The following is a 15,310-nucleotide window of genomic DNA, read 5'->3' as shown; positions in this document are numbered from 1 at the left end:
ATTTGTCAATTTGCTTTTGTTGCAACTGCTAGAACTTTTTTTAACCCTCTGTTTGGAAAGTACTAAACATCAGCAGTGACACCTAGTGTCTGGACCTAAAAAAGGAATCTGGAAATACTAGATTGTTCTTAAATCTCCCATGTTGACAGATTGTACACATTCAAACAAATAACAGCTAACATTTATTGAGGGTTCCAGGCACTGCAATAATTCCTTTATGTGCCTCATCCTGTATAAGATGCACACCAAACTTATTATGTGGATACTATTATTATTTTCATTTTTATGAATTAGATAAGCAAGACCTGGAGATGTTAAGAAACTTGCCCTCCAGCCTGGGCAAAATGGCGAAACCTTGTCACTTCAAAAAATACAATTAGTCTAGCGTAGTGGTGGGCACCTGTGGTCCCAGCTGCTTGGGAGGCTGATGTGGGAGGATCAGTTGAACCCAGCAGGTCGAGGCTGCAATGAGCCAAGATGTGCCACTGCACTCCAGTCTGGGTGACAGACCAAGACCTTACCTCACATAAAAAAAAAAAAAAAAAAAAAAAGGAAAGAAAGAAAAAGAAGAAACTTGTTCATTCTAACAAGCCATCGTACTTTATCCTCTGTCCTTCAAGTGAGAGTTAGTACTTCCCTCATGGCCACTGCCCTTAATCTAAATCTAAAAATATGCAGAAAGTCATGCTTATATTGGGCCTTAGGTGATTCAGTTGGGGGTGGGTAGGGCCAGCAATCCCAAAGGCTTCTCCAAATTTTTTCTTATATGAAAAAGCAGTACCTGAGTTCTCTAGAAACTCAAGGCTAGAAAATTCTAATCACATTCCCATAACTTTTCATGAACAAATAAGTGCTTTGCTTGCTCTAATGCTAGGAATGTCCTCTGAAGAATGGAGTCTTGTGTATGGATAACTGGGTAGACAAGGTACCACAGAGGAAAAAGCTAGGCTGGGCAAGGTTGTAGATTGCTTTTAATGCAATCGCTGAGCCTTGAAGGCAGGGATGTGGTCTTGACCCAGCGGAAAACCTGGAATTGAATAAGGAATGGAGAAAGAACAGTAGCTAACTTTCAAAGAATCCCAACTCACTGGGAATCTTGACAAGAATGGAGCATGCCAAAGAGAAGGGCAGGGAGGTAAGACAAACACAGGGGCCCTTTGTAAGAAAGATTTTTATCAAAAAGCTTTTAATTAATGGGTCTTTGAAATCCACTGGTTGATCAAAGCTGCTGAAGACCCTTGATCTAGTCCATCCCACCTGCAGAGAAGAACAGTGTTCACAGATGAGACTCTATGCCACTTGTGGAAAACTTAGAACAAGATTACACATTTATAGAAGTATAGGTGAAGAGTAATCCAACATTCAAGCAGCCTTGGCATTAGGAAATTTTAATCCAAACCTGCTTTTACCCAAAGCCAGTTCTCCTTATTTTGTGCTTAGTAGAGGTAGATCACAGAGGGCTGAGCACATCAAATGTTTACTGTTAATGAATACTTCTCTGCCTTCTCTTCCCTAGCAGCAGCAAAAGCAAGGCCCAGTGGAATCAGTTTGGGACCCAGAGGATTAACAATGCCCAGAGCAGGTGGCAGAGCTGCTCCCACAGGGAATGGTGGCCAAGTGATGCACCTGGAAGGTAGGAGGAGGAGAGAGGGAGGTGAAGACAAAAGAGAAGAAATTATGAGACACCAAATGCGAGCTGACTTGACTCACTCATGACCACAAATGAGACACTCTTTGGGAATATTTAGGAATAATTAGAAGAGGGAGACTTCGGAAGGGGCTGAACTCTTGCACTAGCAGGTGGGAGTAAAGTAACGGCCATGGTGCCCCATAGGCTCATGCACTCCCAGGCAGTGCAAATCAGCTTTTCTGATGCGACACCACCACCTGGTGGTTAAGATAAGGAACAAGTCACTGCTGTCTCTGTACCTTCCTTTTTCCTCTTTAGAGGAGATTATGCTCACATAATTGTTTCCTCTGAAGGCTTAATTCCTGTTAAATACTCCTTTTCCTTTACTGCATATTCTCCCTTTCAAGTACTGACCAGTTACTGTAAGAACATTTTATTTTATTCTCTCCATCCTCTCCCTCACTCCCTTTCTCTCTTTCTCACCCTAGCAGTGTTGTTCTGGAAGATAAGGGGCCCATAGTGAAGTGACCACCTGAGTATTGGGAAATATGGCATCTATTATATTGTGAGTAAGGATCTTCACTATGAATCAGATACTTGAAATAAGATTTATATTGTTGAACATTGCATGAAAACTTTTAGGGGGATTTATCAGGGGAACCAGCTCCCAATATTTCAACGTAGGTTCTTTTCTATTTTCCCTAAGTGTTGGCCGGTCTGAGAAATAAAGGGAAAGAGTACAAAAGGGAGAAATTTTAAAGCTGGGTGTCTGGGGCAGACATCACATGTCGGCAGGTTCCGCGATGCCCCCTGAGCCATAAAACCAGCAAGTTTTTATTACGGATTTCAAAATAGGAGGGGCGTAAAATAGGGTGTGGGTCACAGAGATCACATGCTTCAAGGGCAATAAAGTATCACAAGGCAAATGGGGGCAGAGCGAGACCACAGGACCAGGGCAGAATTGGAATTGCTGATGAAGTTTCACGTCCCACTGGGCACGCATTGTCACTGATAACATCTTATCAGGGGACACGGTTTGAGAGCAGACAACCGGTCTGACTAAAATTTACTAGGCAGGAATTTCCTAATTCTAATAAGCCTGGGGGCACTACAGGAGACCAGGTCTTATTTCATCCCTTATCTGTAACTGTGTAAGACAGACATTCCCAGAGTGGCCATTTTAGAGACCTCCCCCTAGGAATGCATTCTCTTTCTCACGGCTGTTCCTTGCTGAGAAAAAGAATTCAGCAATATTTCTCCTATTCACTTTTGTAAGAAGAGAAATATGACTGTTCTGTCTGGCCCCTCAGGCAGTCAGGCCCAATGGTTATCTCCCTTGTTCCCTGAAAATTGCAGCCATCTTGTCCCTTTTGGATGCCCAGATTTCATATTGTTCCAACACACATGCTCTACAAACAATTTGTGCAGATAATGCAATCATCACAGGGTCCTGAGGTGACATACATCCTCAGCTTACGAAGATGACAGGATTAAGAGATTAAAGACAGGCATAGGAAATTATAAGAGTATTGATTGGGGAAGTGATAAATGTCCATGAAATAAATATTCACAGTTTATGTTCAGAGATTGCAGAAAAGACAGGCATAAGAAATAAAAGTATTAATTTGGGGAAATAATAAATGTCCATGAAATCTTCACAATTTATATTCTTCTGCCATGGCTTCAGCCGGTCCCTCCATTCAGAGTCCCTGACTTCCCACAACAGGGATTTCAAAGTACTGAAGTACTACCGAAAACACTTTGTGAATATGTGCATGTGCATAGGTGCATTAACGTCTTAAAAACTGCAATATCTTTTAAGGGTTTTTTTTTTAAGGAACACCCATGCACTCAATATAACATAAAAGCTGACATATAATTGTAGATTTATACCTGATCTTCTATAGATGCACACAACTAATCCAGAAAATTAAGGATTATATTGTCAATGTATGTTAGTTCAAATGTGCATGAAAAAATATTTATTGGTTAATTAAATACCTATTGATGTCTATCATGAGTCAAACACAGTTTAGGTGCTAGAAACTCTGGGAAAAAAAAAAAGAAAGAAACTCTGATTAACAAAATGAAAACCACATCCTTAAGGAGGTTACATTCTTGTAAGAGAGACTGATGTTTAAAAATAAATAATATTATGTTAATAATGTTGTAAATGCTATGAAAACTAATAAATCAGAGTAAGGAGAAAGAAAGTAACAGGGCTGCTACTTAGAAAGTGTGGTCAGGGAAGGCCTCTTTGAAGAGGTGACATTTGAATGAACGAGGAAGTGATTCATATGAGTACCTGGGGAAGAGCATTACAGGCAAAGAGAATATCCACTGTAAAGATTGAAAAGGCCTGGCAGAAGAAAAACAAGGAGGGTGTCAAGACTGAAGTGTGGTGGGTGGGACAGGGGGAGAGAATGGGGGCAGGAGCTGCAAGAGCACAGATCACAGAGTACTCTATATGCCATCATAGGCACAGCAGATTTTGTTCTGAGTGATAGGAAGTCACTGCAGTGTGGAGCTCAATGGAGTGAAGCACTCTGACCTGCTTTTTCAAAGAATCACTCTGGCCCCTGTGTGAACAATGTAGGGGGTAAAGAGTGGAGCAGAGAGACCAGCTGAGAGCCATATTTTAAGAGTAGCATCCATAGGACTTGCTAGCAGATTCAATCTGGGTGTGAGTGAAAGAGAGTGAAGAAATTACTGTGAGTTTTGTGTAGCTAGTGGTGCTATTTACTGAGATAGAGCATCCTGGGGAAGGGAAGGTTTCAGGCACAACAAGGGGATGGGAAGCAGAACTGAGGGATCTGAACATGCTAATGTTGAGGTCACTGTCAGACATTCCATGGAGCAGTCTTATAGGCAGTTGGGTATATGAGTTCCAAGTTCAGGGGAAAGACTGGGAATGGATATATATCTCTGATATATGCTGCTATACACACACATATATATAGTATATGTATCTGAATACATATACATATATGATATATAGTATATATCTGAATATATATACATATATGATATATAGTATATAGCTCTGAATATATACGTATATGATATATATACACACATATATGAGACATATATACACACACATATATATATCTCAACTATGTTTTTAAAATCATGGGGCTAGAAAACAAAAATTACCTAGGAAGTGAGTGAAGTAGAGAGAGAACAGACCGGAAAGCAACAGCTGTGAGGAGGGAGGAAACCAGGACATTCAGCTCAGAAGGCAAGTGAAGAGATAGAAACATGACATATACCCATGTCTAGTAAATAATTAAATTCATGATTAGGCATTCACTAATTCTCTGATTCTGCATCAAGCATTGAAGAGGAATAAGTCGGCAAGGGTGAAAAAGCATAGATAAATTTTGGTTTTGATTTACAACTTAGTTACAAAGTATTTCATATGTAAGCTTACCTATATGAAATTATTACAGAACAAGAGTAGGTAATTAAGTTTCACCAAGTCATTTGAAAGATGCTACCTGATCTAATGATAAGCTGACACATTCACAAGAAATATGAGCCATCTATAGAGACTCATTCAAGCATACTGAGATAGATACAGCTGAGATCTTTCTTTTATACAAAAAAAAAGGTTAAAATGGAATATATCCTCCTAGCCTTTTCAATCTTACTGATTTTTAACAAGCATACACTTTCATTATATATGACAAAAAAGTCTTTGCTTGAATACAAATGAAGTGTATTCTCATAACAAAGAAAACAAACAGAGCTCTCTTTTTCTTCTCTTCCTTAATATTGGTTGAGAAGCCAGATTTGGCTTTGCTTTTTCTTAATAAAGTCATTTATATAAAAGAACATTTGGAGCTCAAATTTCAAATTCTTCTGATGAGCGAGCAGGCTCAGCTGAAAGCATGCTTCTGGGTGGCTGCAAAGCACAACAGAACCTTTCATTATTTGAGGAAGGAGCATTTCAAGCTTGTGTTTGTCCAGGCTCCAATTTCTAAGGGGAAAAACACAGAAAGTACATCCACTATACAGGAAATAAGAGAAGGAAATAGATGAGGGTGTAGGAATTACTGTTTTACTTGATCTCAGGATGTCTGAATGACAGATGGAAAAACCCAGCACAGCATAGTCTTTATGCCAAGAGAAAGGGGCACTGCTAGATACACGATATTTGGGTATTCCCTTGGGACCAGGGCTGCAGAAGTTTCATAGATCCCAAAGATTTTTATTATACAATAACCCTGAAAATTGCCTTTAAAAGTCATTATACCTGTAAAACCTCTACATAGTCACAGAGCTATGATTAGTCTTACTTATATTTATCTCAGTCAGTTCCTTCTGTCTGCATCCCTGTATTTCTCTTCTTGCATCTCATCCTAGCTGGCTGAGAAAACATTGCATCTACCTGTATCAAATGCTAACACAGGTTTCCTAGAAGAAAATTCCTATGAAAATAAAACATAAATTAAATAGATAAATAATAAAATAAAGAAACAGGTTATATTGAGTTTTGGGGGTTATGCTGTCTCATTGTCTTGAATTACAACACTTCACTTTCTTTTGATATATTCAATAAGTAGTTTTAAACAATATTGTATAGTCCTTGGGGGCTATACTGAGACTTTCCCACAAGAACTTGAGAATAAGTAAAGTGAGCTTAATATTATATGTTTGCTCTCTCAGAGTTGGACTTTGCAATATATACCTTATGAATAAGAACCAAAATATGAAAACACTCCTTAAAGGGCACAGTAGCTTCACATTTGAAAATGTTACTTGAGTGCATGTGTTAATATGTCCAATAAAAGGATGTGCCAACTAGGGAAATGGTGGATTTATCACAGAATAGAAAACTGAGAACGACAGAAGCACATATTGCTAGTTTATCCAAATATAATCCAGTGTTTAAGAAAACATTAGTCAACAGGCCAAGTATTTTAGTCCTTTTGGCAAAACTATACATATTTTGAAGAAAATGCTGGGAAGTACAGCCAACAAAATTCTATTATTGTGTCCCACTTTGAAAATCACTCTTTAGATGAGTTGGATGTTTCAGACAATTTATTTCTCCTATTTGCCGTATTTTTTCTGAGATCCATACTCACCAAGTAAACATCTTATATAATTTGGTTTCCTGTGTATGGTGGACTTCCTAGTGGTGCTCAAGAAATATTTCTTGAATGAACGTTCATGTTTGATTAGTGTTCCAGCTAATGTAAGACTCATATCACTCATTATAAATTAATAACTTGATTTTTAATCTTATATTTCAGACTTGTGAACTCACTTATGGTAAGTCTGCCAATAAGAAAGGGACGTAGTGCTGACAAATTAGGTTTCTGATTTTGCAGAGCTGAGGGCTTGACTCCAGACCTAGAGGACTTCATCAAGGTTCATTCACTCCTGAGACTCTCCAGGAAAATACCCATCTGGTCTACTCCCGGCCACACATGCCTATTGCATTGCTATAATCCAGCAAGAAAAAAAAAAAAAAAAAAAAAAAAACCACAGTGTAACAAATCTGTCAAGATAGGTTACTGCTCTTTTCCAAGAGAAGAGGAAAGAATTGCAAGGTAGGGCCTTGGAGATGTAAATGCCTACAGGTAGAACAGAAGGCATGAGAAAAAGTGGGAGGCCAATACATGTAAAAGTTGAGACTGGGAAAGAGCATGGCAAAGAAACTTGAAGCTCACGGTCAGAATCATTTAGAAATACACAAGAAAATAGAAGGCACTAGGGAGAGGTTTTCAAAACCGAATGCTTAGAACAAGAGGGGTGACAATTTGCTAGCAGCAAAACTAGGTAGGGAATTTTTGTACATTGAACCCAGGGAACTGCTTGGCCAGGGCCTTAAGAGACTATACAACAAGTTGTTGGGACTTGAATTTAAGAAATTAACTCAAACACAATGAAAATTATATTGTCCCTTCAGCTTCTAAACAGGAATTAACACAGATCCCTTGGCCTTGGACTTGATGGGAGGAAGTAAAGTGGCAAGGAAGAGATAACAGTAAAAGTGAGGAAGGGCCATAAAGGAAGAGGGAACCTAGAAGTGCCTGGACTAGAGTGACCAGTGCTGTGTCTAATAGTGTGAACACTATTACCTTTTGGTATCTGGGTAATATATTTGTGTATGTGTATATGGTTTGATTACAGCATATGCCACTCTGCTCAGTAGCACTACTTTAGAGGAAAGGAGTGCTGGGAAGAACAAGTGGTGGGACACTGAATCATGGGGCGTGCTTTATAGGAGTGCTTCTTTTTTTTTTTTTTTTTGAGATGGAGTCTTGTTCTGTCATCCAGGCTGGAGTACAGTGGCGCAATCTTGGCTCAATGCAACTTCTGCCTCCCGGATTTAAGCGATTCTCCTGTCTTAGCCTCAAAAGTAGCTGAGATTACAGACATGTACCACCACACCCAGCTAATTTTTGCTGTTGTTGTTGTTGTTGTATTTTTAGTAGAGATGGAGTTTCACGATGTTGGCCAGACTGGTCTTGAACTCCTGACCTCAAGTGATCCACCTGCCTTGTCCTCTCAAAGTACTGGAATTACAGGTGTGAGCCACAGTGCCTGGCTACGGGAGTAGTTCTTAATCCTTCTGGTCTCAGGAACCTTTTCACTCTTAAGAGTTACTGAAGATCCCAAAGAGCTTTTGTTTATGTGGATTATATCTGTTGATATTTACTGAATTAGAAATTTAAACAGAAGATTTAAAGTATTTCTTTACTAATTCATTTAAAGGTAATAAATTCATATAACAATAAATTAGCATAAATAACAAATTTTGTGTAAATAATATTTTACCAAAAAAGGTACAAAAAAGAGATATTTACATTCTTTTTTATAAATCCCTTAATGTCTGGCTAAATAGAAGACAGCTGGATTCTTACAGCTATTTCTGCATTCAGTCTACTGTGATAGGCTGTTTTGTTTGAACTGTTTGAAGGAAATCCAGACTCACACAGATATGTAGCTTGAAAAATGGAGGAGGAAGTTAGTAGCTTTTTCAGAAAATTGTGTATATTTGTCTTCAGTACTACACTAAAACCTAACAAGTGGTGGTTTATTTTTTCTTTTTGAGATGGAGTCTCGCTCTTGTCACCCAGGCTGGAGTGCAATGGTGTGATCTTGGCTCACGGCAACCTCCGCCTCTTGGGTTCAAGCGATTCTCCTACCTCAGCCTCCCAAGTAGCTGGGATTACAGGTGTCCGCCACTACACCTGGCTAATTTTTGAATTTTTAGTAGAGACAGGTTTCACCATGTTAGCCAGGCTGGTCTCAAACTCCTGACTTCAGGTGATCCCCCTGCCTCGGTCTCCCAAAGTGCTGGGATTACAGGTGTGAGCCACTATGCCCGGTCACAAGTGGTGGTTTCTTAAAACCATATGAATAAACTTTATCAATAAACCATACAAATAAACTTTTCATGCTTTCTTCCAGTAAAATCTAGTGTTCTATATTGAATTTTGAATAGATAGATTTTTCTGTGCATGACTGTAACATCATGCACTGGTCATTTAGAAAATATCAGTCCATTGAGTTAGGCATATCTTCAAAATATTGACACAATTCATTATAAAATATCTCCCCAATCACATTTATTCAAATAATCAGTGGTCTAATTAGAAATGTCTCTATCCCTTGAAAAGCAGGCAAGCCAACAGAGGCATATACAAACTTTCCAAAATCCAAATTTTCTCTTGAAAAATCTTATTTCACTATTGCCCACAAATACTTTAGCTTGTTTTTCTTGAAGTGACAAGCTCACTTTGTTCATTTCCAATAAAATATTTGCCAATTACCCAAGTCTGAATATCCATAGTTTGTCAGTTTTTCTATCAAATAAAAATGGTGCTCTACAAAAAACAAAAATGGCTAATTCAGTTTGCCATTCAGACGATCACAGAAGTGCTTCCCTAAAGGTAATCGTCATACTTCAATATGCAGCAGCAGTTCTTCATTCGGGTTTTCCATTTCTTGACTCCAAATATTAAAAGAATGTAGACTCAGGGTGGGGATTTAATAAAATTAGCAATTTTTACTTAGGAACAAGAACATTCTTGAAAGAAAGTAACATTTTAAAACAGCGATTGGACAGTGGTGAAGACAATAATGACTCCTAGTATTGTTTACTGCCACAGCCTTGATTTATGTAAGAAACCAGAGGTTTTATCCATCAACCCTTTTGTAACAGCAGTGCAAATGCCAAAACAGTTATTAAAAAATGCAAATAACACTTGGTACCATTATAAAATAGTTTGACCTCAGTGACTCCTTGAAAATTTCTCAAGGACCCCTAGGGGCTTGCCAATCTGCTGGTCTACTGCACTGGCTGTGAAAGAAATTGTCCTAGTTGTCCAGATGATGGCAGCAGAAGATTTTACTCAGAGGAGAGATGTGAGAACCTTAGCCAGAACAAAAAAGGGCAACACTTGGTTAGAAATCCTGGGGAGGATGGGCGCCGGGCCTCACTCCTGTAATCCCAACAATTTAGGAGGCTGAGGCAGGTGGATCACCTGAGGTCAGGAGTTCGAGATCAGCCTTGCCAACATGGTGAAACCCCATCTCTACTAAAAATACAAAAATTAGCTGGGTGTGGTGATGTATGCGTGTAGTCCCAGAGAACTGAACCTGTGGGGCAGAGGTTGCTGTGAGCTGAATTGTGGCATTGCCCTCCAGCCTGGGTGACAGAGTGACACCCTTTCTCAAAAAAAAAAAAAAAAGAAAAGAAAAAAAGAAAACCGAGATCATCCTGGGGAGAGAGGTTACCTATTTTGTCACAGTGCAATCTACCCTGCCACATCTTGGAGTAATTTCACAATTGATAAACTGGCATGTCCTGGGGGAATGAATTGCTTGAGTTTTTAGGTGAATAATCTATGGACACTTGCTATTTATTGAGGCAGAATAGGTTGCAGGATATGCTAATTTTACACGTGATCAGAGTGCTTATCCATGTGTTCATTCATCAGGGTTTTCAACAAGTACTTCTTGAACCACCTGCCAGGACAAGGCACTGTGAATAGAAGGCATGATCATTCCGTGCTGGTTGCTAGACAAGTTCAAAGAAGGCTAAGAGAGATGAGGATTAAATCTAACAGACGTGTCTCTGCCTTCTTGGAACTTCAGAGAGGCCAGCAAGAGACAGGCCACAATGCTCAGAACCCAGTGTCCACATGTGAGTCCCACATGGGACACCAACAAGATTGGGTCACCCAGTAGCTCTGTCCCGCTGAAATGCCAAGTTTGCAATTCCAGGTTTAGTTCCCAAGTCTGACAGTCCCTATTCTTCCTCATGCCAGTTAATCACTTTATCAAAGCATTAGCAAGAAAAAAAATTTAAATCTTATGCCTTATTGAAATGCTGACTCTACTTTTGGCTTGAGAAACATCTCTTAATTGAATGACAGTTATCTCCTGGAAACTCTGAATTACCTCATGAATTTTATTCTTTTCTGTCCTATTTGAGCCACTTTTTCAGGTCTAAATAGATATTTGTTGCTTTTGCTGTGCAGAGTATTTTCCCAACTTTTGGGTCCTAGCCCCCATTTTCTTTCACTGCAGTGTCCCTCTGAACCCCACCACTCTTAGTCTGCTCAGTTATGAAAGAAGCTGACTCCCGCTGCTGCCCTGAGCCAATGTTCTCTCCATTTGCCATGAGGACTTGATGAAGAATGGGCATGTGACTCCATCCAGGTCAGTCAGAATTCAAGTCAGACACTTTTTGAAGTCTTTGGACATAAAAGCCCTCCTTTACCTTCTAGAAGCTGTCTTATAGAAGGTGGTATAGGTACAGAGGTGCAGGCACTCATCTGCCAACACTAGGGGAAAGTCTCACTGCTAACAGAGCCCACAGAAGTTGGGGGGCAGCCAAGAAGTAGAGAGACTGAGGCCTGATTGCAGGTCCTGGCTTTGCCATGATGAAAGCCAGCTTTACCTCTGGACTTTTTGATTGTGTGAATCAATAAATTCCATTATTGGTCGGGCGTGGTGGCTCACACCTGTAATCCCAGCATTTTGGGAGGCCAATTCAGGAGGACTGCTTGAGGCCAGGAGTTCAAGACCAGTCTGGATAACATAGCAAGACCCCATCTCTATCAGAAAAAAATTAGCCAGGCATGGTGGTATACATCTGTAGTCCCAGCTACTTCGGAGGCTGAGAGGGAGGATCACTTGAGCCCAGGAATTTGAGGCTGCAGGGAGCCATGTTTGCGTCACTGCACTCCAGCTTGGGTGGCAAAGCAAGACCCTTCTCTAAACGAATAAATAAATAAATTATATTATTTGCTTTGGCTATTTTGAGCTGAGTTCCTATTATTCTAAAACAAAAGAGTCCTCATTGATACATCTCCCTGTCCCCAGACACTAGGTACCAAACCACACAGGGAACCAAAGAACTCAATTTCCAAATATACCACACTTGGAAATCTTCATGCTTTTTGTTAATTTTTCCAGAACTAATAATTTCTTCATTTTCTCCACATTCCCACAGCACTCTATAGATGCCTAAAATTAAGAAAACTAATATTTTGTATTGAGGCATTTTGTTTTTATACGTGTCGTGGAAGTTTGAGCTGTTTAAGAGCAGGAATAACATCTTAATCATCTTTATATCTCTAATCCCTAGCATTACATTTAGCATCTAACATGTCCAATAAATGGTGGTCAAATTAAATTTACAGAATGGGAGAGAAGTATAACATTGGTCTTCTCTCTCTGGAGACTTCCACCCTAGCATCAGAGTCTTTTGTCTGACCTAATAATGGAGGTGCTAAGCGCTGGTGTCTTGGCTGGTCTTAAGCCCATATGGTCTCAGATTCAATCCTAGACCTTTCCACTAATCTCTGTATCACAAAGTGGATGGCCTTTCATGTGTCTGGCTTCTGGCGAGGTTCCATCTACGGGTACTGGTGGAAATTTAGTGGATACAACAAAGAGAGAACCCAGAGTATTTCTCCCCTCCTCTCTGCCTCAAGTAAGATCTTAGATAATAACTGTGTTTTTTAAAAAAATAACCAGATCCTACCACTCAGGCATATTTTCATTTCAACTCAGCTGTTCCACAGCTCCTGGGCTCCAAGAACACTGCCTCCTCCTGTGGAAGGCGGGAGCCTCCTGCTCTTGCTAATCTCTTGGTTGCCTCACTGTCCTCTGTTTGGTTTCTCAGCATCTTTCATCACTTGTATAATTAATCCCAAGTATTTACACCCTCTGTTTGGAATACTGAGTGGTTTCTGTCTCCTTTCTGGAACCTGACTGATACTATGCCATCTATTTTTTTAATGCCAGTATCATTTAATTATGTGTTTGTGTATGTGTTGAGCCTTTAGACACATAATACAGTTATGTATCTCCTCCATAACACAGTTATTTCCAGGAGTCCTTCTTAAAATACAAAATCTTTGTGTAACATATTTTTCCTAAGTCATATCTTCCATAAATAACTTAGGGCTAAGTTATGGTTCATCTGATCTCATTGAGACACAAACCCACACAGTTTCTGCAACTCTCACTCTCTGAGCACAGCTAAGATAAACTGACCATTCTCTTCACCCAGAAGAGCTATATTGGAAGCAAACTCATTTGAAACAAGGAAGTTTAATGTACCCACTTTCTTCCGCTGGGTAACTTATTCTGGCAGGAGTGGTGAAGCAAGAAAATGCTGAAGATCTTCAGGAAGAAAGACTGCTGTCAGCCCATGACAGAGACGGGGGTCCTTGCTTGGTATAATTTCTCTTTAGGGAGGGAAAGGCAGGTTTCCAGCCACACCAGAAAAATCGCCAATTAATTCGACTCAAGAAAGAGTGATTTCTATTCACCAAAATTGAGTATTTACTATACATCAGTCATGGTGCAAGGTGTTAGGGTAGAGTAAGCATACAGGCAAAACTGTGAAGTGGTTCAAGTCCACCTTGATTATCCAAACACTCAGATCATTCACTCTTGTATCAAGCTAACTTTCCTTCTGTCAGAGTCTTTGGTCCTACCAAAAGTTGACATATGAAGATCAGTTATACTCAAGTGCATATCACTACTGGTAACTTGGAAAATTTTCCTGAGTGGAGTTTGCATTTCAATGGGTATTGAAACCTTAACGTAAAGGATTTAGTCTTCTTCAGTAAAATGTGAAAGAGCTTGGTGAGGTAGTTATCTGAGGGCCAGGATGCCTTCCCATCCTCTCAAATAAGACCACTATTTCTTGACCTACATTTTCTGCAGCCCCACTCAGAAGGTACTGAAAGCCTTTCAAAAAATATCCCATTCCCACACCATTTTTGATAGAACGTGTATAAGTAAAGCTACTAACTTTATGTTAGAAAAACAAAAAAGGACTTCCCTATGAACAGCTCAACAAATATTTCAAAGCATAATCTTACTCTTATCCCAACCTCCCCTCCTGTCCCCTGCCCCTCCCCTTCCCTACACCCTCCCCTTCTGCCCTCTCCTCCCCTTCTCCTCCCCTTCCTTTCTGTTCCCTTCCCGAAAATTTAGTCCAATGTCTATAAGATAGAGCCAAGCAAGGTGGACACTGCATGATGACAGGAGGGACAACGCAGCCTAGCCCAGGATGCCAGAACCCAAGCTGAGTGAGACAGGCATCTGTGCAGTGTGAGGGTGAGAGGTGAAGTAGTAATGGGGTATTTGCTACACACAGAAGAATGAGCCAAATCAGAAACTATGTTGGGGATAATGGAAGCCAGGTTTCTCACTGTTGGAGAAGGAAATTACAAATATAGAAATGGAGAAAACTAGAATGAACACTGTAGTGCTGGATTAGAATTGGAGATATGAGTGTGAAATCATGTTTTAATGTAAATAAGTATAGACATGTAGATGTTTATCTGTGCGTATACATTCTCAACCACTGTTTATCAAGAGGGCCTCAGAGTAGCAACATTCCAATAGCAATGAGCTCACCCAAATCTTGGTTTTCTCAATACTATTTTCTACTAAAAGAAATCAGGGCTCCTTGGTTCTAGGGCTGGGAAAAGAAAAGTATAAAATGATCCAGGAACATACGATAGCTGCCAGAAAGTAAGTACATGGGGACATGACAAAAGGACACACAAGTCAGCTTGAAGGTGCTCCTGCTGGGCAAAACAAAAAATTTGAGCATCAGAATAAACAATGATAATAACAGATTACAGCCTATTAAATAACACAGGTATCTCTAAATCTATGCTGGAAATAAATGAATAAATTACAGGTTTAATGAGGAACAGAATATTTACATACTCTTAAAAGAATCCCTTCCTAACAAATATTTACAAAGGACATAATAACTTTACAACAAAGACATCTAGGAGACACCATCTGATACAGTTTGGCTGTATCCCCACCCAAATCTCATCTTGAATTGTAGCTCCCATAATTCCCACATGTTATGGGAGGGACCCAGTGGGAGGTAATTGAATCATGAAGGTGGTTTCCCCCATACTGCTCTTGTGGTAGTGAATAAGTCTCAGGAGATCTGATGGTTTTATCAGGGAAAACTGCTTTTGCTTGATTTTCATTCTCTCTCTTGCCTGCCACCATGTAAGATGTGCCTTTTGCCTTCTGCCATGATTGTGAGGTCTCTCCAGCCATGTGGAACTGTGAGTCCATTAAACCTTTTTTTCTTTATAAATTACCCAGTCTCAGGTAATTGAAGGACACATGAAGGAAACATGAAAACTAAGTGGACAAGTTATT

The 15,310-nt window shown here is 39.8% G+C and overlaps 1 protein-coding gene across 2 annotated transcripts in view; it reads right to left on the bottom strand.

Moving 5' to 3' along the window:
* Positions 1 to 1,301: 1,301 nt before the first annotated feature.
* Positions 1,302 to 15,310, bottom strand: part of CA13 (carbonic anhydrase 13) — a 50,819-nt gene continuing 36,810 nt past the window's right edge. For both annotated transcript variants that reach the window (XM_077943858.1, XM_077943859.1), the window contains one exon: positions 1,302 to 1,626. In XM_077943858.1, the coding sequence (XP_077799984.1) occupies positions 1,564 to 1,626 (63 nt within the window). In that variant the 3' untranslated portion in view covers positions 1,302 to 1,563. The remainder of the gene's footprint in view (positions 1,627 to 15,310) is intronic.

This window comes from Macaca mulatta, chromosome 8 (assembly GCF_049350105.2).
Source record: "Macaca mulatta isolate MMU2019108-1 chromosome 8, T2T-MMU8v2.0, whole genome shotgun sequence".
In the NCBI taxonomy this organism is placed as follows: domain Eukaryota; kingdom Metazoa; phylum Chordata; class Mammalia; order Primates; family Cercopithecidae; genus Macaca; species Macaca mulatta.
The sequence above is the reverse complement of the archived record's forward strand: the minus strand, read 5'-3'. Positions and strand labels throughout refer to the sequence as shown.